The following is a 24,002-nucleotide window of genomic DNA, read 5'->3' on the forward strand; positions in this document are numbered from 1 at the left end:
CAGTCCCGTAAGGCTGCGCCGGGGGGATCCCTCGGCCTGAAGGTCGGTAGCTGAAGCAGCCAAGGTGCACGTGCTGGTAGAAGGACCTGACTGGTCCCTCCCGCGCGGGAGAGTCTTTGGGAAGGTGTCTCCCTTGTGGGGTGCGATGGAGAATATCGGCCCTGCCTTGGGCCCGATTCGCTTCACAAAGTTCTTGAGATCCTCAGGAGGCGACCTCTGGATGAGTTCCCTCCACCTGGCTAGTCTGTTCTTCAGCGCCTTCAAGGACAGCGAGTCACACGGCGAACATGATTGCCAACCGTGGTCTGAGCCAAGGTAACATAGGCAGAGGGCGTGGGGGTCTGAATTTGGGGAGAGACTGTTGCAGGATGAAAACCGTCGACATGCTCCGGGGTGGAGCATGGCGCCTGAGGACAGAGTATCTGAATGATAGAAAAGAGAAAAAAGACAAAGTGAAGAAGTATCCGCACGTGGAATTACATGGCCGAAGCCAAACCCAGGAGCTTTGGTGAATTTGCCCCGTTCCTGTCGATGCGGAAAAGGGGACTGAGATGTGGCAACCGGAGGGCGGAGTCAAGGCAGGGCATGCTCCCTGGGCCGCACCCCCCACGCACCTCTAAATTTAAAATGGAAGAAGGTTTTTTTCTGGTGAAAAAGGTTCTGTATCTCGTCCCTTGGAAGGGACGCCCATACAGTATGGAGGAAAGGGGACGGGACGTAAGAGTACTTTAATTACTCTTACGTCCTGTCCCCCTTCCTCCATCCTTGTGGGCGAGTCCACCGAATAAGAACATAGGGTGGAGCTGTGATAACCTGCCTCATATCTACGACCAAGCAAAAATGTTCTTCAGAACCATCTGACCAAACTCTGCATCGCGCCTGGAGCTAGTGTCCAGTGCTTACAGAAGGCCAACGGAGTGGCCCAAGTATCCGCCTTGCTGATGGCATCCCAAGAAGCAGGTCTCTGAAATGCGACAGCCGTGGCATTGGCTCTAACTGTATGGGCATGAATCCCATCAGGAAAACAGGTCTGCCCATGGCCGTGTACGGCTCCGAAATGGCCTGAACCATCCAACGGGCGATGGAAGCCTGAGAGCTGGGGGAGGAACCCCCAAAAGTCACAAACAATGCCTCAGACTTCCTGAAGGATTTTGTCCAACAGACATAAAACTTGAGGACCCTCTTGAGGGACAAGGACTGCAGGGCTCACTGCCTCAGATTGAGAGTTCGGGAAGAACAGTGGCAGGCAGATCTCTTGATGCAGATGAAATGGAGAGACCACCTTGGGCAAGAGGTTTGGGTGAGTGCGCAAGATGACCTTGTCGTTGTGAAACGCGGTGAAGGGCATGCACAAGGACAATGCCTGCAGCTCACTAACCCTGCGCGCAGAGGTGAGAGCCACCAGTAAATCTGTCTTTAGTGTCACCAAGCGGATGACCACAGAGGCCATCGGCTCGAAAGGCTTGCGGTGCAAAGCTGCAAGAACCACATTGAGATCCCAGGTTGGGGGCAGCCTATGCACTGGAGGAAAAAGCCTAGACAAACCCTTAAGGTGGGCCTTAACCACCATGTTGGCTGCAGAAAGCATACTCAGGGAAATTCTTGTAAGCCCCAATGGCTGCCAAATAAGTGGGGCAAGTATCCACCTCTACTCCAAAACGAGCCAGGTGTGCTGAAAAAGCCAGTACATCCTCCAGAGGACAGGGAAGTGAGATGGCCACGAAAGGAATGTCGAGATCCGCTCCCCCTTCTTTGGGAAGGCATCTGTGAGACTTGATCCAGGGTCTTGAGGGTGTGTTAGGCAGAATCCTGGGCAGTGCCCTTAGGGACCACTACACAAGAGTAAGACTACAGGTGGTAGTACAATTTCACCTTTGGTACAAGCCTGTACTACACAGAGTGGTAGCAGTAGTGGAGCAGCCAAACTTATCTCAAGAGCAAATGAGCAGTAGTAGAGATTACACAAAGGACTACAATTACTGTGACTCAAGCAAACACTGACTCAAGGTTTCTGGCTGAAAAATATAAGTACATTTATTTTTAAACCATCTGTTCATGAAACACTTCACTTCCATTAAATTAAAACAACATTTCAAATAGACTACACACAACCAATTCCCCTTGTGCATTTCAATTCAAGGTAAGTACATTGGATTTGATGGACCAGTGTTGTGAAACAAAGACGTTACCGTGGGTTAACACGTGATCACTTTTTGACAGTAATGACAGTTCGGTCTTACTAAAGAAAGGCGTATCCGCGAGAAGAAATGTTACTGAGGTCAAACACACTTAGCACATGAATTAACACAAGAAAATAGGAGATAAAAATCATAGGCAATACTTTTGTCAAGGCAGAGAGAATCAGAGGATACTTTCTAAAACGTAGATAAAAGTCAATAGGCCTGCGCCAGTGTCAATGGGACAGGGGTCCTGTTGTCGAGGATCACAAGGTTCGAACAGTTCACGATTCGAGACTGCCAGGAGTACTTAGATAGTCAAAAGGGAGGCAAAAGTTATAAGAGGGAAGGAAGATAAGGACAAGACTTTGGTGAGGAGAAAAGGGATCACACTAGATCCTCGAAGTCAGACACAGTACCTTATTCGTTTGAAGAAAGCTGGTGCCACGGCAGTTGTTCCTGGTAGTTCCTGCAGACTCACGGTTCCTGGAGCTTCAGTCGTGGGGACGAGAAAAAGGACGTCTGGAGCGATCTCCACTACCCAGAGAGGAGGCTGGCACAGCGAAACAACGGTGAATAAAAGGGGCACTCCTTTAAAACAGGAGAGGCTCTTCAGATGGCTATCCGGACCACTACAGCTGTGTGCAGCAATTTCGACCAAGAAGAGGATCCTCTGGCTGTGGAGGGTGAGCTGGTTGATCCCACCAGGCTCAAGGGAAGAAGACTCCAGACTGGATCTTCTCTTGTCGTTGAAGGGTAGATAGCTCAGGACTGCAGCAGGGCTTCATTGGGACGCAGGAGTTGCAGCAGCCGTCTTCTTCTCCGCTTCTCTTCAGTTTCTTGCAGTTCCAGTGGCGACTGACTTCCAGCCCAAGAGTGCTGCCTTTTATGCCAAAAATCCCTCATTCACACAGCCTGGCTGTCAATCACTCAGCAGGGGGGTTGTCCGGCCCGGATAACCACCTCAGACAATCAAGACAAATTGCGACTTGCGTCTCCAAGGAGACCCTGTGCAGGTGGTGACTACACCCCTCACTCACATTCAGCCCACCTAGACACCCAGATGCAAAAGGAGGGCTTCTGGACAGAAGCCCGCCAATGGTCGGCAAACAAAGAAGGCAAACCTGGTTTGCCACGCAAAGTAAAACACAAGAAGGATTTTAACAAAAAGAAATGGCGATAAAACCCGACCGGAGCCAAATTAAAAAGTATTTGGTCAAGTGGGTTTAAGTTTGAGGCTAATACAATAGCCTAAAACAGTACCACGTTTATATAATATAATCTCGGTAGAAAAGATAGGGTAGGTACCACTGTCACCAGCCAAGTCTTAGTGTTAAGGGAGCGAAACAAAGCTCCAAGAGGTGAAGACAGAAAGGAGTAGGAATTAACCCATTCCAGTACTGCATGCAAGATGGGGTGTACTGGGTCTGCAGTTTAAATGACCACATAAAGTAAGGAACAAGTTACTTACCTGTAACTTTTGTTCTCCAGCATGGGTCTGGCATGGATTCACATGCTCATGAATATTCCCCGTCGTCAGGCTGGGAATCCTCGGTAAAGAAAAAACCAGTATCAGTTTCGTTTCTGATCTGTCTTTCGTAGTAACAACCAATCACTGGTCTCTGCGTCATACTGACCACAGCCAATGACTGCCCTCTACCTAAGCACCGCCTCTGGCAGCCATCTTCAGATTTGGAAGCACGTGAAGTGGCAGTATGACCAAGTGAAGAGCCGCAGAGGGGTAGGCGGGAGGGTTCGCATGTGAATCCATGCCAGACCCATGCTGGAGAACAACAGTTACAGGTAAGTAACTTGTTCCTTCTCCAGCATGGGGTCTGGCATGGATTCACATGCTCATGAATAAAGAATACATAGCAGTACACACATGCACAACCACGGGAGGTGGCAAAGGCTCAACATCAAGCATCACATCAACTCAACATTAAGCATCTTACCTCCTCACCAGGCTCACCTCAGGCGAACAGGTTGCGCAGCACTGCTTGGCCGACCCTGGACTCCTCCCTGGAATCCCGGTCGACGCAGTCGAATTTCGTGAAGGTGTGCGTCGACCTCCACGTAGCAGCCCTGCATATGTCCAGCAGGGGCACACCAGATAGGAACGCCGTGGTAGCTGCGATCGCTCTGGTGGAATGGGCTCTCGGACGGCCAGGCAGCGGTCGGTTTGCCAACCGGTGACAGCACATGATACAGCCGGAGAGCCATCTGGAGATGGAAGCCTTCGAGAGAGCCTTCCCCTGATTGACAGGTCCAAAGTTCACAAAGAGTTGTGACGTCTTCCGAAAACCCTTCGTGCGGTCCACGTAGAACTTCAGCGCTCTAGCTACATCCAGCGAGTGCAAAGTCCTCTCAGCCGGCGACGAAGGCGACGGGAAGAACACAGGTAACACCAAGGGTTCGTTGAGATGGAAGTCCGACGGTACCTTGGGCATGAAGGAGGGGTGCGTCCTGAACACTACCCTCGTGTCGTGGAAAGTCAAGTACGGGGCCTTGCAGGAAAGGGCCTGGATCTCTCCCACTCGTCGTGCGGAGGTGATGGCCACAAGAAAAGCTGTTTTCCACGATAGAAACTTCAACGGGGCCGAGTGCAGAGGCTCGAACGGAGGTCCCATGAGCTTGGTCAGCACCACGTTGAGCTCCCACGCCGGGGCCGGAGCCTTCACCGGCGGGAACGATCTGAACAGTCCCTTCATGAACTCTTTCACCAGACGATGAGACCACAAGGACGTCCGCCCCGTGGTTCTGGTGTATCGGGAGATCGCAGCAAGATGAATCTTGATGGACGCGTGTGCCAGACCAGCTTTGGCCAGCGTCAGCAGGTACGGCAGTACTTGGGGAGCCGTAATCCGTAGAGGGTTAATCTTCTGTGCGCGGCACCAGACAGAGAACCTCTTCCATTTGTGTCCGTAGCATTTAAGAGTCGAGGACGCCCTGGCCTTTGCAAGAACCTCTCTGCAATCGGCCGGTATGTCGTATCCTCCAAACTCTAGCGCTGCAGGAGCCAGGCCTGCAAGTTCAGCGACTTCGGGTCGTGGTGGAGGATGGCGCCTCCTTCCCTGGAGAGTAGATCCGCGTCCGCCGGCAGCTTGATCGGCGGGGACGCTGACAAGTCCAGCAAGTCCGGGAACCATATCTGCCTCGGCCACGCAGGTGCGACGAGGATCATCCTGCACCGTGACCTCTTGAGCTGGTTGATGAGCCGGATTAGCAGAGGCAAAGGAGGGAACGCGTAGAGGAACAGGCCCTCCCAGGGGAACGAGAAAGCATCGCCCATGCTCCTCGTCTGGGGAAACCTGCTGGCGAACCTCCGGCACTTGGTGTTCGTCGCCGTCGCGAACAGGTCGATCTGGGGTGTGCCCCACCGTCGGAAGAGGCGATCCACCAGATCCTGCCGTAGTTCCCACTCGTGGCACGAGCGCAGCTCCCTGCTGAGTGAGTCGGCGATGGTGTTTTTTATCCCTGCCAGATGAAACGGCACCAGAAAAATCCCTTGGGCGACGGCCCAATGCCACAGGTCCTGCGCCTCCTTGGACAGCGCTGGGGACCTGGTTCCGCCCTGTTTCCTGATGTAAAACATGGTGGTGGTGTTGTCGGTGAAGATCCTCACCACCTTGCCCTTGAGGGACGGAAGGAAGGACCTGAGGGCCCAAAACACTGCACGGAGCTCCAGGACGTTGATATGCAGGGACTTCTCCGTCGGGAGCCAGAGTCCCCTTGCGTGCAGATTTTCGGTGTGCGCTCCCCACCCTTCCAGGGAGGCATCCGTGGTCACAGTCTCCTGGTGGGCTGGGGCCTGGAAGTCCATGCCCGCCGTCAGATGCGCGCGGGTGCCCCACCACCGTATCGCTCGTCGGAAGCTCTCGTCGAGCTTGATCCCTTCCCTCGAAGCTGCCCGTCGTCTGGATCCAGCGCGCATCCAGGAATTCTTGCAACGGGCGCATCCGGAGCCTGCACATGGGAATGAGGTAGATGCAGGAAGACATCATCCCGAGGAGGGACTTGATGGACCTCACTTTGGCCGCGTCGGCCACCAACATCCGTTGCACCTTGCCCAAGATGGTCCTGGTCCTCTCCTCCGACGGGGAGGCCAGAAGGGACACTGTGTCGAGCCTCGCTCCCAGAAACAGTGCGACTTGCGCGGGCACCAGGTGGGATTTGGCGTAGTTCACGGAGAATCCCAGGTCCGTGAGGAGTTGGACGGTCCTTGCCGTGTGGACCACGGCGAGCTCCCTCGTCTTGGCGCGGATGAGCCAGTCGTCCAGGTAGGGGTAGACGTGAATCCCCTCGCGGCGCAGCTGCGCCGCCACCGGTGCGAGGCACTTGGTGAATACCCTGGGTGCCGACCGTAGTCCGAAGGGAAGGGCTTTGAACTGGTAATGACGCCCTTGGACCACGAACCTGAGGAATTTCCGGTGCCCCTTTAGGATGGGAATGTGGAAGTAGGCATCCTCCAAATCCAACGACGATAGGAAGTCTCCTTCCTCCAGCTGACCCAGGACGTGCTGGAGGGTGACCATCCGGAACTTCTGCGCCTTGATGAACTTGTTCAGACGTCGCAGGTCTAGGATGGGGCGCCATCCTCCCGTCTTCTTCTTCACGAGGAAGTATCTCGAGTAGACTCCGGAGCCCCGAAGCCCCTTTGGGACGAGTTCGATGGCGCCCTTCCTGAGCATCGCCTTTACCTCCAGGAGAAGTTGAGGGGCGTGAAGTTCTTTCCTGGCCACGGGGGGGACGCGCGGGCACCATCTTTGAAACTCGAGCGCGTGGCCCCGGGCCAGGGCGTCCAGCACCCAACGGTCGGTGGAGATGGACTCCCACACGCTGACGAAGCCCGCCAGCCGGCCTCCCACCGGGGTGCTTCGGTGGGGGCCCGACCCCACGGCCGGTTCAATCCTGCTTGGACGCGGCCTTGCCGCCTTGACCTCCTTGGCGACGACGGCGGGGTCCGCTAGACTTGCCTCGTCCTCTGTAGGCCTCTTGCGACGACGAGCGGGCCGCTTGACGGTAGGAAGCGAAACCGCCGCCGGAACCTTTGGAGGCGCCCTTGCCTCCGCTGCTCCGAAAGGGCGTCCGTCGTTGCTGCAGAACTCCAAGGGCCCGGGCCGTCTCAGTATCCGCCTTGATGGCCTGAAGGGAATCGTCCACTGTCTTCCCAAACAGATTGTTCCCGTCGAAGGGCATGTCCAGGACTCTGGTCTGGACGTCCTGCCGGAAGTCCGTAGCTTTGAGCCATCCACGACGTCGAAGGCAAACGCCGTTGCCCAGCTGGCGGAACCCAGTGTCGGCGATGTCCGTCGCCGCGGTGATGGCGTGGTCCGAGGCCACCTCACCTTCCTGCAGGATCTCCAGGGCCTCCGCCCTCTTGTCGTCCGGCAGAAAATCCAGCAGGGGAGCTATCTTGTACCAGAGCTCCCTGTCGTAGCGAGCCACGATAGCCAAGGCGTTGGCCGCTTTAATCGTCGTCGCTGCCGACGAGATGACTCTACGTCCCATAGCATCCAATTTCCTTCCCTCGCCGTCCGGCGGGGAAGTCGATGTGGAGGCCGCACCCCCCCCGCTTTCTTCCTGGCTGCCGCGGAGACGACGGAATCCGGGGTAGGCTGCGCCCGGAGGCACAGGGGGGCCGTGTCCGGGACCCGGTACTTTTTCTCGTACCGGTCTCTTCTAGCTGGCGTCGTGGAAGGGTTCTTGAGGAGGGAAAGGCCCTCATCCCAAATGTCGTCCAACAGAGGCACTGCGAGGACCGTCTTCCTCTTGGCCTCGCGCCGCTGATAAAGGAAGCCTTCCTTTTTCTTCTCCTCAGGGCAGAGTTGGAAAAGCTCGGAAGCCCTGGAGATCATGGAGTGGAAAGATCCGATCTCGTCGGGCGGAGAAGCCCTGGCGGGAGGCGACGACGGAAAATCCTCGTCGTATGCCTCGTCGTCCGTACCCGTCGCTGCCGTGTCAGTCCCCGTATCATCCCCTCGGGTGGATGGGGAGGAGGGCTGGACGGGGCGCGACGGTTGAAAAGGAGGTGGTGGATGGATCCTTCTTTTCTTGGTAGGGGAAACACCAGAAGGTCCCGGTTCTGGATCCCCCGACGGGAGAGGTTCCTCCGTCGGTAACGGTAGCCTCGTCCTTATCTCGGAGCATAAGGACTGTATGGCCAACAAAATGGCCGCCGAGTTGTCTTGCGGCGCTGGCAGAGGGGAGTCCGACGGGCGAGCAGGGGCCCCGTCGGTATCCTCGACGATGTCGTCGTCGTCACCTGCGTCGGGGTCCATTCCGACGGGCTGGCCTTCTTCCACGCCTAGGCCGTGGCTTAAGACCTCGATCAGCTCCTCTTCTGAGGTTGAGGCCGAATCTACGACGACGCCCTGCCCCCCCTTCTTCTTCCCCACGGAGGGTTTCACGGGGGTCCTATCGATGGGCACAAAAGAAGACTCCCTCCGAGGAGGCAGGGAGATTCTGGGCCCCGAGGTCGCCACCACTGGTGCAGCCTCCACAGGCTGAGCCAGGGCCGCCGCGACCGTTTCGATAGAGGGCTTGGTCGGATGGATCAAGGCCTTCACCACCTTAGGTGCGCTCACCGCCTTATCCTTGAGGGAGGGGGCACTGCCACGCTCCTCCTCTGCCTTAGAGCTCGACCGGGGCCTCTCCAGGAGCTTCGCCGGGTGCTCGGCCTTCCTCTTACCCGACCCAGAGCGTTGGCTCGCGCCCGTAGAGCCCGACCGTTCGGCGCTCCCAGTGCCAGCGGACTCGCGGTGCTTAGCCTTATGTTGGGCCCCCGTCGCCGGGGCGCCCTCAAAGGTCTTAGAAGACCGCTCGGATTTCTTCTTCTTCTCGCCAGACGGGCTCTTACCCTCCAGCCAGTTGGCGAGACGTTGATGGCGGTCCTTCATGGTCCGTTCCGACATGTTGCCGCAAAACGCACAGTCCTTCTCCACGTGCGTCTTGTCCTCATGAAGGCAGTAAAGGCAGAAAGAGTGTTCGTCCTCCTTAAAGACGTTCTGCAGCTGGCATCCAGGGCAGACCCTGAACAGCTTTCCGGGCGTCGAGCTTCCCTTCTCCTGGGCCATCTCCGAGACCGGGCCTGAGAAGCTTCTGGAGTCCTCCGAAGTGTAGCTCGACGAAATTTTCACCCTTGAGGGGCACAGACGAATCCGACACGGGTCCCCGTTGATCGGATGTAGGATCGGTGGAGCTTGAGGCTCTTTTGACCGAAAGAATCGAAGTTTTTTGTGAAAAAGCGCGAAAAATAGCACTAACGCTCGAGAGCAATAGCACGAGGATCCCAACACATGAACGTGCGGTAAAAATCTGAAGATGGCTGCCAGAGGCGGTGCTTAGGTAGAGGGCAGTCATTGGCTGTGGTCAGTATGACGCAGAGACCAGTGATTGGTTGTTACTACGAAAGACAGATCAGAAACGAAACTGATACTGGTTTTTTCTTTACCGAGGATTCCCAGCCTGACGACGGGGAATATTCATGAGCATGTGAATCCATGCCAGACCCCATGCTGGAGAAATGGCAACTTTACCTGTTTCTGGGGGACAGTAGACAGCCCCAGGAAAATGGAGTCAGTGGGAAGTCTTAGAGACGACTCTGTGTCACTGCACCGAAGGTGCTGTGTAACACACACACACAGTTGGGTTCATGGAGTGGTGTGGCTCCAGAGCCCAAGATCACACAAACAGTTGAAATACACATGGCAAAAACACATGTAAGAGTGGGAAAAAGGTTCACACTCTTACCAGGTGGAAAAAATAACCCCAGAAATCCAGCAAAGCTGCTGAGGGACTCACTATGTAAGGGAAATTAGCCATAAATGAGAATTCTCCCTAACAGGGTGTCATGTTCCTTTTTAGCAGTTTCAAGCGCCTCGTCAACAGCTTTCCCAAATAAGTTGGTCTTCTCCACTGGCTCATTTATCAATGAAGTTTGGGTTTCTGGTTTGAAACAACAGTTTCGTAACCAAGCGTGCCTCTTCAGGAGGGTACCTTGTGCCAAGGTCCTGCCAGCTGTTTCTGCCGCATCCAAAGTATTTTTGAGAATACTGCGATTAACCTGTTTGCCCTCAGCTACAATGGAAAGCAGGCAAGCCCGCAACAGTCCAGAGACTTCTTGAAGGCCCTTTTGTAGCATGTTCCATTGTACGTCTGAATAGCTAGCCAACAAAGTGGTGGTGTTAGCTATGCAAGTGGAAAATGTTGCAGCAGTTGTGACTCTTCTCCTCAGTGCGTATAACCTTTTGCAACCTTGACAGGGGGCGCTTCCCCTGTGGGCAGGGGGACCCCCACACTCTTCCTGGTTGTAGTTACCACCAGGGAATCTGGAGTAGCATGTCCCCTGATGTAGAGGGGATCAGAAGGGGAAGGGCGAAACAGTTTTTCAACTTTAGGATTGATAGCCTCTGTTAGGGCGGGTGTCAACAATGAAGGAGCCAAGCTTTTTTTGATTGAATTCAGTCAATGGAATAGCCTGGCTGTCAGGTGGCTTTTCTTTCAAGATGCCCTCAACAAAATCAGCCTCTTGTACAGCTTCCTGAGTAGCAATCTGTTAATGCTCCGCTGCCCTCCTTAAGATAGCGTTAAACACCATCTGGTCGTCAACTGGGGAGGCCTGTTGAGTAGATGTGGTAGGGGGGAATCCATGCACAGGGAGTCCGGTTCCGGTGCTGGGGTAGGTGACGCCCAAGGATGAGGGTCGACTGGCCGGTCGTGGTCGTCTTCCAAACCTTCTGTGGGGGTCAATAGGATCACCCACAGAGTCCCCAAAGGGGTATTCATCTTGAATGACTTGGTCTACAGGGATCTCATCTTCGGTGAGGTCATAAATCTCGTCCTCCTGAGAGGAATCAAAGGTCTTTTGAAATTTTGCCACAGGAGTAAAAAGGCTCTCCTCGAGGCCTTTTGGGTGTGAACTTCTCTGAGAATTCCACAAATCCCTCTAACCTATTCATAAACCCCTCATACTTCTCCCTGGTCCATAATGAGGAACCAGGGGAGTCTAGGGGTCGAAAAGGCTCTGCTAGCTGATCATCTTCTCTAGAACGTCAAGATTTTTCTTTAAACTTCGAAGAAAGAGACACAGGCCTCTCTGAAAATTCTTTTTGAGGTTCTGGTGATTGTGGCGTGTCTTTGGACGCGTCCGTAAGCCTATTTTTAGGTTTCGATGAGTCCTTAGGTTTATCCTTAGGTTTCGACGAGTCCTTCGACCGTTGTCCTTGCCGCTGAAACGACCTTAGCGAAGCTTTCGGTAATACTTGGTGTCACAGGAAAGTGTTTGGACTGGGCTGCCGGTTGTTTTCGGCATAACCGGGGACTTGTGCAGCATCGGCACCTTCTTCTGATGCGTCTCGACGGTCGCTTAAACATTGGTGGTAGCGCCCTTTGATCTTGACTGCCCAGAAGCATTCCGCGATTGCGGGGAGGGCTGCCGATCATGAGGATCGGCGAGCACTGCCGAAGATTCCGGTGGGCCCGTTGGCACTATGGACCGACTTGACTGTTTTGTCGAAGACAGACCGGGGTTAGTGTTTTTACTGTGGGAAGAATGTGCGTCCTTGTTGCCGGGATGTACATGTTAGGCAGAATCCTGGGCAGTTCCCATAGGGAGCTGTACACAAGATTAGGACCACACGTGAGAGCAATAAATCCCCTTTGGTATCAGTCTGTACCACAAAGATTTAGTTGGTATCTGTGGCTGAGCAGTCAGACTTATCTCTAGAGGGAGATGAGCAATATTCAGGGTTTACGCATTAGGCCTAGTAGATTATGAAACAAGGAAACACGGACCAAAGCTTTGTAGTTAAAAAGTATATATATATTTATTTTATACATTTTTATTCAAACACATGTATCACAAGTATCAAGCAAGTTAAATTAAGTCAAGGAAAAATATACACACTCCCTATATGAATTGTAGACCAAGGGAACCAGAGTGAAAACTGAGCAAAATGGCGCAGTGAAAACTACACACAAGGGATCCTCTAACAATTCCTCACAAGGGAGGGAAAGCACAAGTTATTCAGAAATAGATTCTTATACACCCTAGCAACACTTCCCATCAGTTGTGAACCAGTTCAGCAAGACAGTGCATCCATATAAGCAATACTTAGAATGAAAACTGAGCAAAATGGCATTTCACAATGATTATACAATGGGAAGAAAGTAGTTATAAGAAAGGAGTGCACCACACAGTTGGAATGGAGAATCAATCTCGAGAAGGCAGGTCTAACAAATGTGACCAGAGTCAATAGGCCTGTGCCAAAGTTAGAGGTACAGGGCAAGGGCCCAGGAGCAAAATGTTCTCATAGCTGCAGTCAAGTCTTTGGTTAACGATATTTGAAATGGTGGTTGCAAAAGTTTGAAAAGACAATGTTAAGAGAGAAGGGGCGGCCAACCCAACAGGTAGGTAAAAGATTTAAAACACCTTTAGTACTATCGCGAAGAAAGGGCGGCCTGGCGGAACAATGTACCTTTAAAATGGAGAAGTGGCTCCTGCGTTGGCGGTTGTTCCTGGTAGTTCCTGCAGTTCGAGGGGTCCAGCAGAGGAAGAGACGCTCTCGTTGTGGAGGAAGATTCGAGGTACTGCACTACCCAGGGATGAAACCAGCTGTGGTGCTGCCAAACAAAGTTTAAAAGGTACGCTCCTTTTAATTGCGGTCCGGGTCGATAGCTGCCTGGCTATCCGGTCTCCAAGGGCTGGGCACTGGAGATTCAACCACGGCAGGTTCAGGAAGGCAATTGGCTAACTGTTTGGCCTCACCAGCTCAAGGGAAGAAGTAACTTTCAGATGAATATCTCCTCTCGTCGTGTGGAGAAAAGTGGTGAGACGCTGCAGCAGGGCTTCACTGGTGGTTCAGTCGTTGCAGATGTCTTTGGCTTCTCTCCTCTTCGGCTTCTTAGTTCCAGTGGCGACGTCTTGCTCTTCCAGTCCTCAGGACCCTGGTTTTATGCAAAAAGATTCCCATTCATACAGCCTAGCTGTCGCTCACACAGTGGAGTGGTCATCTTGGCGGGAGACCCTCCAGCCTATCAGGATAGAGTGCGACATAGGTTGCGAAGGCAACCCTGTCCAGGGGTCCTACTCCCCCTCCCACTCAATGGACCCACCCCAGACTCAGTGGCGCCGGAAGGAGGGCTTCTGGGCAGAAGCTCACCAAACGGACGAACAAAGGATCCCCGACCTGGGTTAGGATTGTAGAGAAAGACACGAGAAAGAAGTTAGATAAAAGTTCTGGCAAATAAAACCTACCGTAGCAAAGTTAATATTAAAATGCACCGGCGGTATGTTAGAGGCTGTCAGAAAAAGTGGTAGCCTCGAACAAATCGGAAAATCCCATAGAGAAATATTTGCGGTCGAATATTAAAAGGTAGTAACCACTGCCACCAGCCATAAACTTTTGAGAGAGGGACTTTAGGGTACCCTCTCGAAAATGAGCATAGGGGAAAAACAATTAACCCCTTCCAGTACCTCCATAATAAGATGGGTTGTACTGGTTTACTTCATAGGAATTGACTAGTAAAGTCATTGGGGACTTTACATGCCCAGGGAGACAGTCGTCAGTCCCACGGTATGGAGTCTATGTTTGGGGGTCGCTACGACACCCCTGTGTCACTGCATTGATGGTGCTGTGTAACACGTGAATAAAGATGGTTCCTATGGGGTTGAGAAAGATCCCATAGGCATTAAACACAAAAATAGCCTAGAGAACACATAGCAAAAATGCCCAAGAGTGGGAAAAAGAGTCTCACTCTTAGCAGGTAAAAAGAAACAAACCCTTCAAATCCAGCAAAGCTGCTGGGGGACTCTATAGGTAAGGGAAATTGGCCATTGAATGAGAATTCTCCCTAACAGTACAGTCCCCATAGCAGGACTCACGTTGTGCCTATTGGGGCCGGGGACGGACAATACGGAGCGAGTGCGCTCCACCGTGAGGTCAATGGCCTCCAAATTGAAGCCCTGGTCATCACTAAGCCCTTCATCACACTCGGTGGCAGGGGAACTACTCTCGGCCTGTGACATTCCGTAGGCTGCCCACCGCTAACACAGTGCTCCTTAAGGGTCTTGGGACGCAGGAGCTTACAAGCCGCATAGGCCGCCTCGTTGTGTTTAAGGGGAAGACACCTATTACACTTAAGGTGTTTGACTTTCCACAGGAATTTTGCCTTGCATGAAGGACAAAATATAAATGGAGTCCTGTCCATAGCGCAGGAATAACACAGTGACAACAAGACCAAGGGAACCAAGAGAGAGGAAAGGCATTCTTAAAAAGGAAATGTCCACCCCGACCCCACTCTCCGTACTGTGTAGGCCAGCCAGAAGGCCCGGCCACGTGGTCGGCAACGCCGACCGGATCAACTGCCGTTGAAGGTCCGAATTAGCAGGCTTTGGCGGAGGTTAGGAAACAGCCGACGAGGGAAGAGACGGTAAAAGATAAAATGACCAAAATTCGATAAATATAACAATATAGCAATGTCTCTTGAAGGGCTCTGCATAAGGCGACCAGTATAATGGGTGGAAAAAAACAATATGAGGCACTCGACGGGTGAGGGATTTTGGGTACACTACATGTCACGTTAGGGATAGTGTTACAGGCACACCCATGTTGACGTCCCCTTTCGATTCTCGACAGACGAGATGCAATACTCAGCAGTTACCACTGGATGTCGGACTATATGCACAGCATGTGACTCAGAGCAGATTAACAAGAATCCGAAACTAAATTTAAAGGGTAAGCTCCATTTTCCACTGCCAAAGGTTTCGGTACCTGTTAGGCAGAATCCCTTGCAGTGCCCTTCGGGACCACTACACACGATTAAGACTACAGGTGGCAATACAAGTTTTACCTTTGGTACAAGCCTGTACTACTATGTTACAGTGGTAGCAGTAGCGGAGCCGCCAGGCTTATCTCAAGAGTATATGAGCAGTAGCAGAGATTACACAAAGGGACCACAATTACTGTGACTCAAGCAAACACTGACTCAAGGTTTCAGGTAGAAAAATATAAGTACATTTATTTCTAAACCATTTGTTATAAACACAACACTTCTATTAAATTCAAAACGACACGTAAAATACACTACAACTAACCAATTCACTTGGTACGGTATAAATCAGGGTAAGTACCCTGTGTTTGGACGGACCGGTGTTATGAAACAAGACACGTTACCGTGAATACCATTGCGATCACTTTTTGACAGTTCGGTCTACTAAATAAACGCGTATCCGCTGTAAGAAATGCTACCGGGGCAAAAACACACTTAGCACCTGAGATAACCAGAGGGAGTTGGGGGCAAAAATCATAGGCAATATTATAGTTAGGCAGACAAAATCGAAGAACACTCAGACAGGAATTCAAGAGTCAAAGGGCCGGAGTCAGGGTCAAGTGACACCGGGTGCCTGTTGTCGAGGATCACACAGTCGGACAGTTCGCGATTCAACGTAGCCAAGAGTACTTTGATATTGTCAATGTTCGGAAGTTATAAGGAGGGAAAAGTAAGGAGAGGCCTTAAGGAAGAGAAATAGGGATTCACCCAAATTCCTCAAGCAGGACACAGTACCTCTCTTAAAGGAAGAAGCTGGTGCCACGGCAATTGTTCCTGGTAGTTTCCTGCAGACCCACGATTCCTGGAGCTTCGGCACGAAGAAGGACGATGAGAGCGTCTGCACCACACAGGGATGAGGCCGGCAGCAGCGACGATGAATAAAAGGTGCGCTCCTTAAAAACAGGAGGCGCTCTTCAGGTGGCTATCCGGACCACTACAGCAGTGTGCATCGATTTCGACCATGAAGGGATTCCTCTGACTGAAGACGACGAGCTGGTTGTCCCCACCACGCTCAAGGGAAGAAGACTCCGGACTGGATCTTCTCTTGGTTGTTGAAGGGGAGATAGCTCAGGACTGCAGCAGGGCTTCACTGGTACGGGATAGTTGCAGCAGTCGACCTCCCCTCCGCTTCTCTTGAGTTCCTTGTAGTTCCATTGGCGACTCTCTGACTTCCAGCCAAGAGACCTGCCTTTTATGCAAAAATCCCCCATTCACACAGCCTGGCTGTCAATCACACAGCAGGGGGTTTGTCCAGCCCAGACAACCACCTAAGCCAATCATGGAAAAGTGCGATTTGGGTTTTCTAGGATACCCTGTGCAGGGGGTGACTACACCCTCCCTCACATTCAGCCCACCTAGACACCCAGGCGCCTAGAGGAGGGCTTCTTGGCAGAAGGCTGCCAAAAGACAGTGAACAAAGAAGGCAAACCTGGTTTGCCGCACAAAGTAGAACACAAGGAGTTTAACAAAAAGAAATGGCGAATAAACCGCACCGGAGCCAAAAGAAAAAGTATTTGGTCAAGCGGGTTTAAGTTTGAGGCTAATACAATAGCCTACAATACTACCACGTTTATATAAGATAACCGCAGTAGAAAAGTTTAGGGTAGATACCACTGCCACCAGCCAATTCTAAGACCGAAACAATGCTCTAGGAGGTACAGATAAAAAGGGCTAAGAGTTACCCCTTCCAGTACTCCATGTAAGATGGGGTGTATTGGATCTGTAGTTAAATTGACTAAGTAAAGTTAATGGCAACTTTACCCTTTTCTGGGGGACAGTAGTCGGCCTCAGAAATGGAGTCGGTGGGAAGTCTGTACAACAACCTTGTGTCACTGGAATTGAAGGTGCTGTGTAACACACAAAAGAAGGGGGCCACTGAAGTGGTGTACTCCAGAGCCCAAAATCATAAAAACAGGTAAAAGACACATAGCAAAACATGGGTAAGAGTGGGGAAAAAGCTCACACTCTTACCAAGTGGAAAGAAATAACTCCAGAGATCCAGCAAAGCTGCTGAGGGACTTACTAGGTAAGGGAAATTAGCCATGAAATGAGAATTCTCCCTAACAGTACCAACCCCATGTTGGGGAACGCCCACAAGCCTGGAGGAAAGGGGACGGGACGCACGAGTAGTAAAATAAATCAGATTTCTTCAAATGAAAAAAATGAAAGGAAAACAAAGCTAGACTGAAGGGGTAACCGATATGCAGTAGATGGAGGGGAAGTAAAAAAGCACTTTGAGAGAAAGGAGAAGAGGATAAGGAAAGAGATGTCTTCTTGGAAGACGCATTTAATGGGCAAAAAGGGAAAACGTCACAGTGGCAACACATGCCAATAAAAGGACACCATTTTATTCAACGAAACCCCCCCCAGAGATTTAGCAAGATTCCACCGGTCTGAACAACAGAAACTAATCAAACAGTGGAGGGACATTTGCCTTAAAATGCAGAATAGGTTCCATAATCTGTGCATCTTATCACAAAAGCCCCGATTTCACCATAGAGGTCCCCATACTGACAGTTTAACCCATGCCCCTCTCCCAATAGCAGGCAAAGAACAAATAGAGAAAGCTATATGGAAAACAAAAGTGGACGGAACGCAATACTTGCTTAGGTTAATAGAAGCACATACGTTGTACAACTTGCACTGACATTGAATCCAATGTCGGCATTAAATCCGTTCACTACACTTAGGAAAGAAAAGTATACAGTACTGAAATAAAAGTCTGAACTATTCTACATATACCACATTCCCTTAATTACCTGCTGTGCTTGGGAAAACGATGGTGCTGATGTTGGTATCATTACATTTCGACCAGCCTCTGCCAGCTGTCCATGTCGACCTGCTCCCCAAAGATAAACATCACATTTACCCCCCAGGTGCCAATCCTGAAAAACAACCGTAACAGATGGGGTGAACAACTGTAAACATGAGCAATTGCTGTAGAATGTGGTGGAAAATAAACTGAAGCGCTTTACACACCTCTGGTCTTGATGTTGCCCATGACATAATCTGTTCATCCATTCCGTTTATCCATTTGCTGTTATTCTAAAAACATAAACAAGGTTGAATTTGTTAATTATTGTGCATATTATAACACTGTACACTAATGTTTTCATTACACCATTTTATGCAGCATACCGAGAAAAGAATTGTAGTAAAACACAAATGTGAAAAAGGAGATTGTAGGCATTGGTAAAAACTGGAGTTGAAAGGGAGCGCTGTGGAGCCCAACACAAAGATGGCCATAGCTCTCTGAAGCTTTGTGTTCGGGGCATAACAACATTCTATTTATAAGCGTTCCACAGCTGATGCTGAGCCTGGCAATCATGGATTGAGAAAGTTGCTTACCGTAGTGACACTGTACTTGGAGTCCATAGTCCCCTTTCCTAAATACCTATAGGTATCCTTTCAATTTGGACGGGACTGCCATATTGTAGAGCAAAAAATATCCTCCAAATTTGAATTTGGCAAACACATGGGTGTTGTCCCGGCAGATGCTGACTTCACCCACCGAAAAGCCCATCAGCCCGTTTTCCCCAGTGTTAGATGGGGTAACTAACTACTCTAATTAGGAGAATGGAGGTCAAGTGCACGGAAGAAAGGTCACTATGGACTAGGAGTATAGTGGTTCATGGCGAGTATCTTTTTCATACTCCTACGTCCCGTCCCCTTTCAACCATAATTACCAAGAACTGATCTTCCTGGATCCCTGACATACAGGACAAACCTAGAGTGTGCTGTAGTGTTTGCGTCTAAACAATAATGTTTGCAAAAAGCTGATCGGGGAGCACTAAGTGGCTGCTTTTGTTATGACCTCCCACGGGACCCGTCTCTGAAATGCTACAGCTGCCACTTTAGCACTGGCAAGGCGAGCTGGGATTCCTTTAGGCAAGGTCCTGGCATGTAAAGAGATCAATTCTGAAAGCAAGGTACTATCCAAGGAGCAATAGACACTTTAAGAGGCTTTCTTGCCCAGTTGAGAGCCATCAATGGTTACAAACAGATTGTCCTCCCTGCTGAAGTTCTTCATCCCATCTTGGTACATTTTCTAAGCCATACTGTTGTGGTCTAAGTAAAGATACACACGAGATAGCACCTGATACATAGTGCACTCAGAGGATTTCACACCCTTTTCAATTTATCAGTGGCAAGTTCTAAAATATTTACTCTTTTATTGGAAGCGCGTTGACTCCCTAGTAGCATGTATTATCCACAAACGGTCATCAGATATTCAAAGGAGCCCTAAAGTTAGAACATTAGGAACTAGCAGAGAAGGCTCAGCAATTGAGTGGAGGGGTGATGCTTTCTCCCCTCTTCCTGGGTGATATTCTCCGCAAACACTGGGAGAAAGATTGGGCCTACTAATGCCAGTTCTACTAAGTGACGAAAACCATGTTCTGGCCAGCCAATGTAGAGTTATGAGTATAATCAGAGTTTTGGGTGTTTCTACACCTGAAAACCACTCTGGGTAAAAATAAAAATGGTAGACATTAATACATTTGCCACTTGGACCAAAGAATGAGTGACAAAATTGTCCTGTACTTCGTCTTGGTCACCAAAGCAAACATGTCAATCTGCAAATGGAATGATGAAGATTCCACTTGTGGTTGATCTGTGCATGTCGGCTCAATCCTGTCTGCCTCTGCATTCTCTATCCCCAGAGGATGGGTGGCTTTGAAGAGGATATGGTGTCCAATGATCTATTCACGGATTTCCACTTCCAAACTGTACAACAGGAGGGATCTGGTGCCTCCTTGTTTGTTTCTATAATACATGCAAGTTGTGTTATCCATTTGGATCAGCATAGCCATGCCCAACAACGGAAGGAAGAAATGTCTTAATGACTAGACCAATGTCTTGGCGTTCTAGCAAATTAATGAACAAATGATGCATCTCATCTGTGGAAGAAACATCTGTCAGAAAGTAAATTACAGAGGCAAGTCATTTGCTCCTCTAATGGATTCTGTCATCCCACAGATTCCTCATCTTTGAAAGAATACTATAGCATTATGTAGATCTGGAGGATGGAAAACACCTTAAAGCTGAAAACTCTGAAGGCCAACCATGCCAAAACAAGCCCCCTGGCCAGACTTAGAATCCAAGCGGTAATGTTTAGCAAACGTTTGCAAAGAGGCCCTAGTAGTCACAAGGATGATCAACCTTGAAAGGGTCTGTTTGGCCACAGCCAGGCCAACGCGGGCACCAGCATAACCAACGAAAAGCTAGACATCTTTCCGGGCCTCTAGTCTGAGAGACAATCTAACTGAAGGGGTTACACCAGAACCAGCCCATGGAATCGTTCCTCTGCCTTGGATTGGTCATGTGGAGAAAAAAAAGACAGGAAGATAGATCTTATGGAGAGGTGAACAACAGACACAACCTTTGGAAGAAAGAATGGTCTCAAAATTGTCACACACCGTTTTCCGAGTGGCTTATCACTAATGTTCCTCTCTCATTCACTCACCCCCGGATTAGCAGAGAGAGCCTTCTTCAGTGATGTGGAAGTCTCTGCCTGATAGGTTTCTACATAAATTAAATTACTACAAAAACAGTCTTGAATTATAGTTTTAAACTTATCTTGCATTCTGGTGTCACTTCAGTTCTTCTTAAATGTTGAGTTCTTCAGAATTCAATCAAGACATTGGATTATCTTCTCTTCTAAAAAGGGAATTCTTCAGCTCCCTGGAACTGTGTGTGACCTGTTGGTTTGACGCCCTGGATGAAAGGTAGTTTAGAATCCAACTGAAGGATCTACACTGCCTCACTGTTAGATTTCACCCAATTAGTTTGCTCATGTTTCCCTTCCATCTTGGAAAGGGATAGGCCCACCTCCCCTAAAGAACTTTAGTTAAGGAAATGTAAGGGAGCACCATTCCTAACCCTTATGCACTCCGCCAAGCATCCACACACACTTCTATTTAAAACATTCTACGACTCTTTGTCACAACGTAACCTCCGACTTTATGAATCAGTTGAGCCACTCTCCTAGGGCACCTCCTACAAGGGGACCCGCTACACTCCCAACATCACCTTGTCCTTGGAGAAAACCAAGTAAATAGGTTTAACTGACAACGCCTGAAGCTCAATGCCCCATATAAAGGAAGGGATTTCCTGGCAAACCAGGAAAATCACCTTAAAGGTGAGCAATCTACACGATTCCAAGATGGCTGCCGGAAAGTGAAGTCACCCTTCTCTGTGCACCGTACCGGTCGAATTAAAGTTGGCAATTTAGCAAGTGGAGTTAAAGGAAGATCAAATACATTCCTCCCCAACGCAGATCAGGGATGCAAACTGGGGGAATCGGATCGGCAGCAGCATCTCGCCCCGTGTAAAAGCTGGCTCTGGGGCAAAGCAAAGAGAGAAACGCTGACCCCAGCAGCAGAGTGCTACCATGACCCTACACACTCAGAGGCAGACGTTCGCTGCACCCCCCTCGGCGAACGTTGAGGCACATACCTGACAGCGGAGGGTCTCCTCAGCAACAGCGAGGGACTGTGACGTGAGCGGGGGCCACCAGGGAAAGGCAAAGCCTGTAGTGGGTCCCATAAACAAACAGGTCGGGACAATAAGGAGAGCTGCGGTGAGTAACTTATAATTACTCCTAGGTCCCATCCCCTCTTCTACATACTGTATGTGCGATTACAACTGAATGTAGCACCAGGGTGGAGAGTTGTCCCTCTTAAGAAAACAAGTTCCTTAACACTGCCTGACCAAATGCTACGTCCGACCTGGCACTGGCAACCAAGCAGAAGTGCTCGCAGAAGGCAGAGGGAGTAGCCCACATAGCCACTTTGCTGATAACCTGCCACGGAACATGTCTTTGGAAAGCTGCTGCGGTGGCCTTAGCTCTGATGGTGTGGGTATGCATGTTTGCTGGCAATGGTTTGTGCTGCCTCTCATACGCCTCCATGATGGCCATAACCATACAACTTGCGATGGAAGCCATGGAAGCCCGATAGTCTGGCTTTGACCCCCTAAAGGTGATGAAGAGCGTGTCTGATTTGCGGAGGCTCTTGGTCCTGTCCAGGTAGAATCTTAGCGCACATCTGACATCCAGACAGTGCAATATCCTCTGAACGTCATCCTTAGGGTGCGCGAAGAATGTCGGTAACACTATCTCCTCATTAGGGTGAAAAGAGGAGACGACCTAAGGTAAAAACGCAGGGTGTGTTCTGAGCGGTGGTCAGTCAAAATCTCGAAAACAAAATCTCGAATGACAAAAAGCACGAAACAAAAATCTCGAAAAAAAAATCGAATTTTTTATTTATTTATTTATATATGTTTTTGGGGTCAGGTAAGTAAAAAAAAAGAGGTAAAATAAAAAAAAAAATGAAAAAAGGGGGGTTGGGGGGCAACCCCCCCATTTTGAAAAAAAAACGCATTGAAAAAAAATTCGATTTTTTTTTCGAGATTTTGAATTCGTGCTTTTTTTCGAGATTTTGTTTTCGAGATTTTGACTATAAACCGTTCTGAGCACCACTATGTCCATGTGAAATATATATGGCTGTGAAGCCACCAGCGCCTGCATTTCACTGATTTGGTGTGCCGAGGTAAGGCCCACTAGCAGGGCCGTCTTAATGGTAACTAGACTGATGTCCGCGGACACCATAGGCTCAAATAGTTTATGCGCCGGGTCGCCCAGGACCACTCCCGAGGTCCCACACCGGGTGTGTTTTCTTCATAGGTGGATCAATCTAGTCAGGCCCACAAAGTGCCTCTTAACCACCGGATTCGAGGATGAAAATACCTCCTCTTCCGAGTTCTTGTAAGCTCCAAGGGCTGCCAGATACGTGTAGCATGTGTCAACCTGCACCCCTGAGTGTGCAGAGAAGGATAGAATGTCCAACGTGTAAGTCAACGGATCAATTTCCTTTGATTCTGCCCAGTGACAGAACCTGGTCCACTTGCTTTTGTACTGGCTCCTGGTAGCGTTGTTCCTAGTCCCCTGTATAATGGCCAGTTAGTCTGTGACAGGTGCCGATGCTTCAGGGTGCCCTTTTCAGAAACCACGCTGCAAGGGCTATCTTCTGCGGGGAGGGGTGGATCACTGTGCCCCCCTGCTGAGAGAGTAGGTGTGCTGGGCCCAGCAGGGGGTCTACCGGGGCCTGGTCCGACTGGTTGATAAGTTCCCAGAACCAGGGTCTTGCTGGCCTCCATGGAGGTATCTGGATGATCCGAAGGTCCCACGACTACCTGATCCTGCAGATGAACCTGTGCACCAGGGGAGTGGGGGGAAAAGCGTACGCGTTCATGTTGTTCCACGGGATCTGAATTGCGTTGCTTAGTGAACCCCTGCCTTGCCCCAGCCAGGAGGCGAACTGGGGGCACCTCCTGTTGGTACTGGTGGCCAAGAGGTCCATCTGCGGATGACCCCACCTGATGAAGACCCCTTCAAGGGCCCCCTCGTTCAACTGCCATTCGTAGTTGTCCGCGCCCAGCCTGCTGAGTCTGCCCGCCTCTAGGTTGGACTCCTCCAGGAGGTGGACTGCCGACAGGTGCATGTTGTCCACCAGAGCCTATTCCCAAATGTCGATCGCCAGTCTGCAGAGGGGAGGGGACCTGGTGCCACCCTGCTTGTTGATGTAATACATGCAGGTGGAGCTGTCTGTTTGAATGAGAATCGCCTTGCTGGTGATCATGGGTAGGAAGGCTTTGAGAGCAAGCCAGAGAGCCATCATCGCGAGCCAGTTGATGTGCCTCAGCTGCTCCTGATGGCAGCATACTGCATGGACACTGTGGCTGCCCAGGGTAGCCCCCATCCCTCTAAGGAGGAGTCTGTCGTAATGGTGACCTGAGGTGTTGGTTGTTTGAAGCACCTGCCTATCCACAGGTAGTTCTCTGTACCCCACCGGACTAGATCCTGGTGGAGATGCTGTGGTATGCTGACCTGCTCTGCCTGAGATACCTTCTCCTGGTTCCAGGAGGCTGAAAAGTGTAGCAGCAGCCTCCTCATTTTGAGCATTGTATGTGGCACTGCAAGGAGATATGCAGCCA

The 24,002-nt window shown here is 50.6% G+C and overlaps 1 protein-coding gene across 10 annotated transcripts in view; it reads right to left on the bottom strand.

The window, feature by feature from the left end:
- HERC1 (HECT and RLD domain containing E3 ubiquitin protein ligase family member 1) overlaps window positions 1-24,002 on the bottom strand; it is a 3,379,312-nt gene that overhangs the window by 481,096 nt on the left and 2,874,214 nt on the right. For all 10 annotated transcript variants that reach the window (XM_069624399.1, XM_069624403.1, XM_069624396.1 and 7 more), the window contains exons 62-63: window positions 17,988-18,053; window positions 17,768-17,893 (exon numbers count right to left, since the gene is read on the bottom strand). In XM_069624399.1, coding sequence (XP_069480500.1) covers window positions 17,768-17,893; window positions 17,988-18,053 — 192 coding nt within the window. The remainder of the gene's footprint in view (window positions 1-17,767; window positions 17,894-17,987; window positions 18,054-24,002) is intronic.

The sequence above is a fragment of the Ambystoma mexicanum genome, chromosome 11 (assembly GCF_040938575.1).
Source record: "Ambystoma mexicanum isolate Mex_15411 chromosome 11, UKY_AmexF1_1, whole genome shotgun sequence".
NCBI lineage: Eukaryota > Metazoa > Chordata > Amphibia > Caudata > Ambystomatidae > Ambystoma > Ambystoma mexicanum.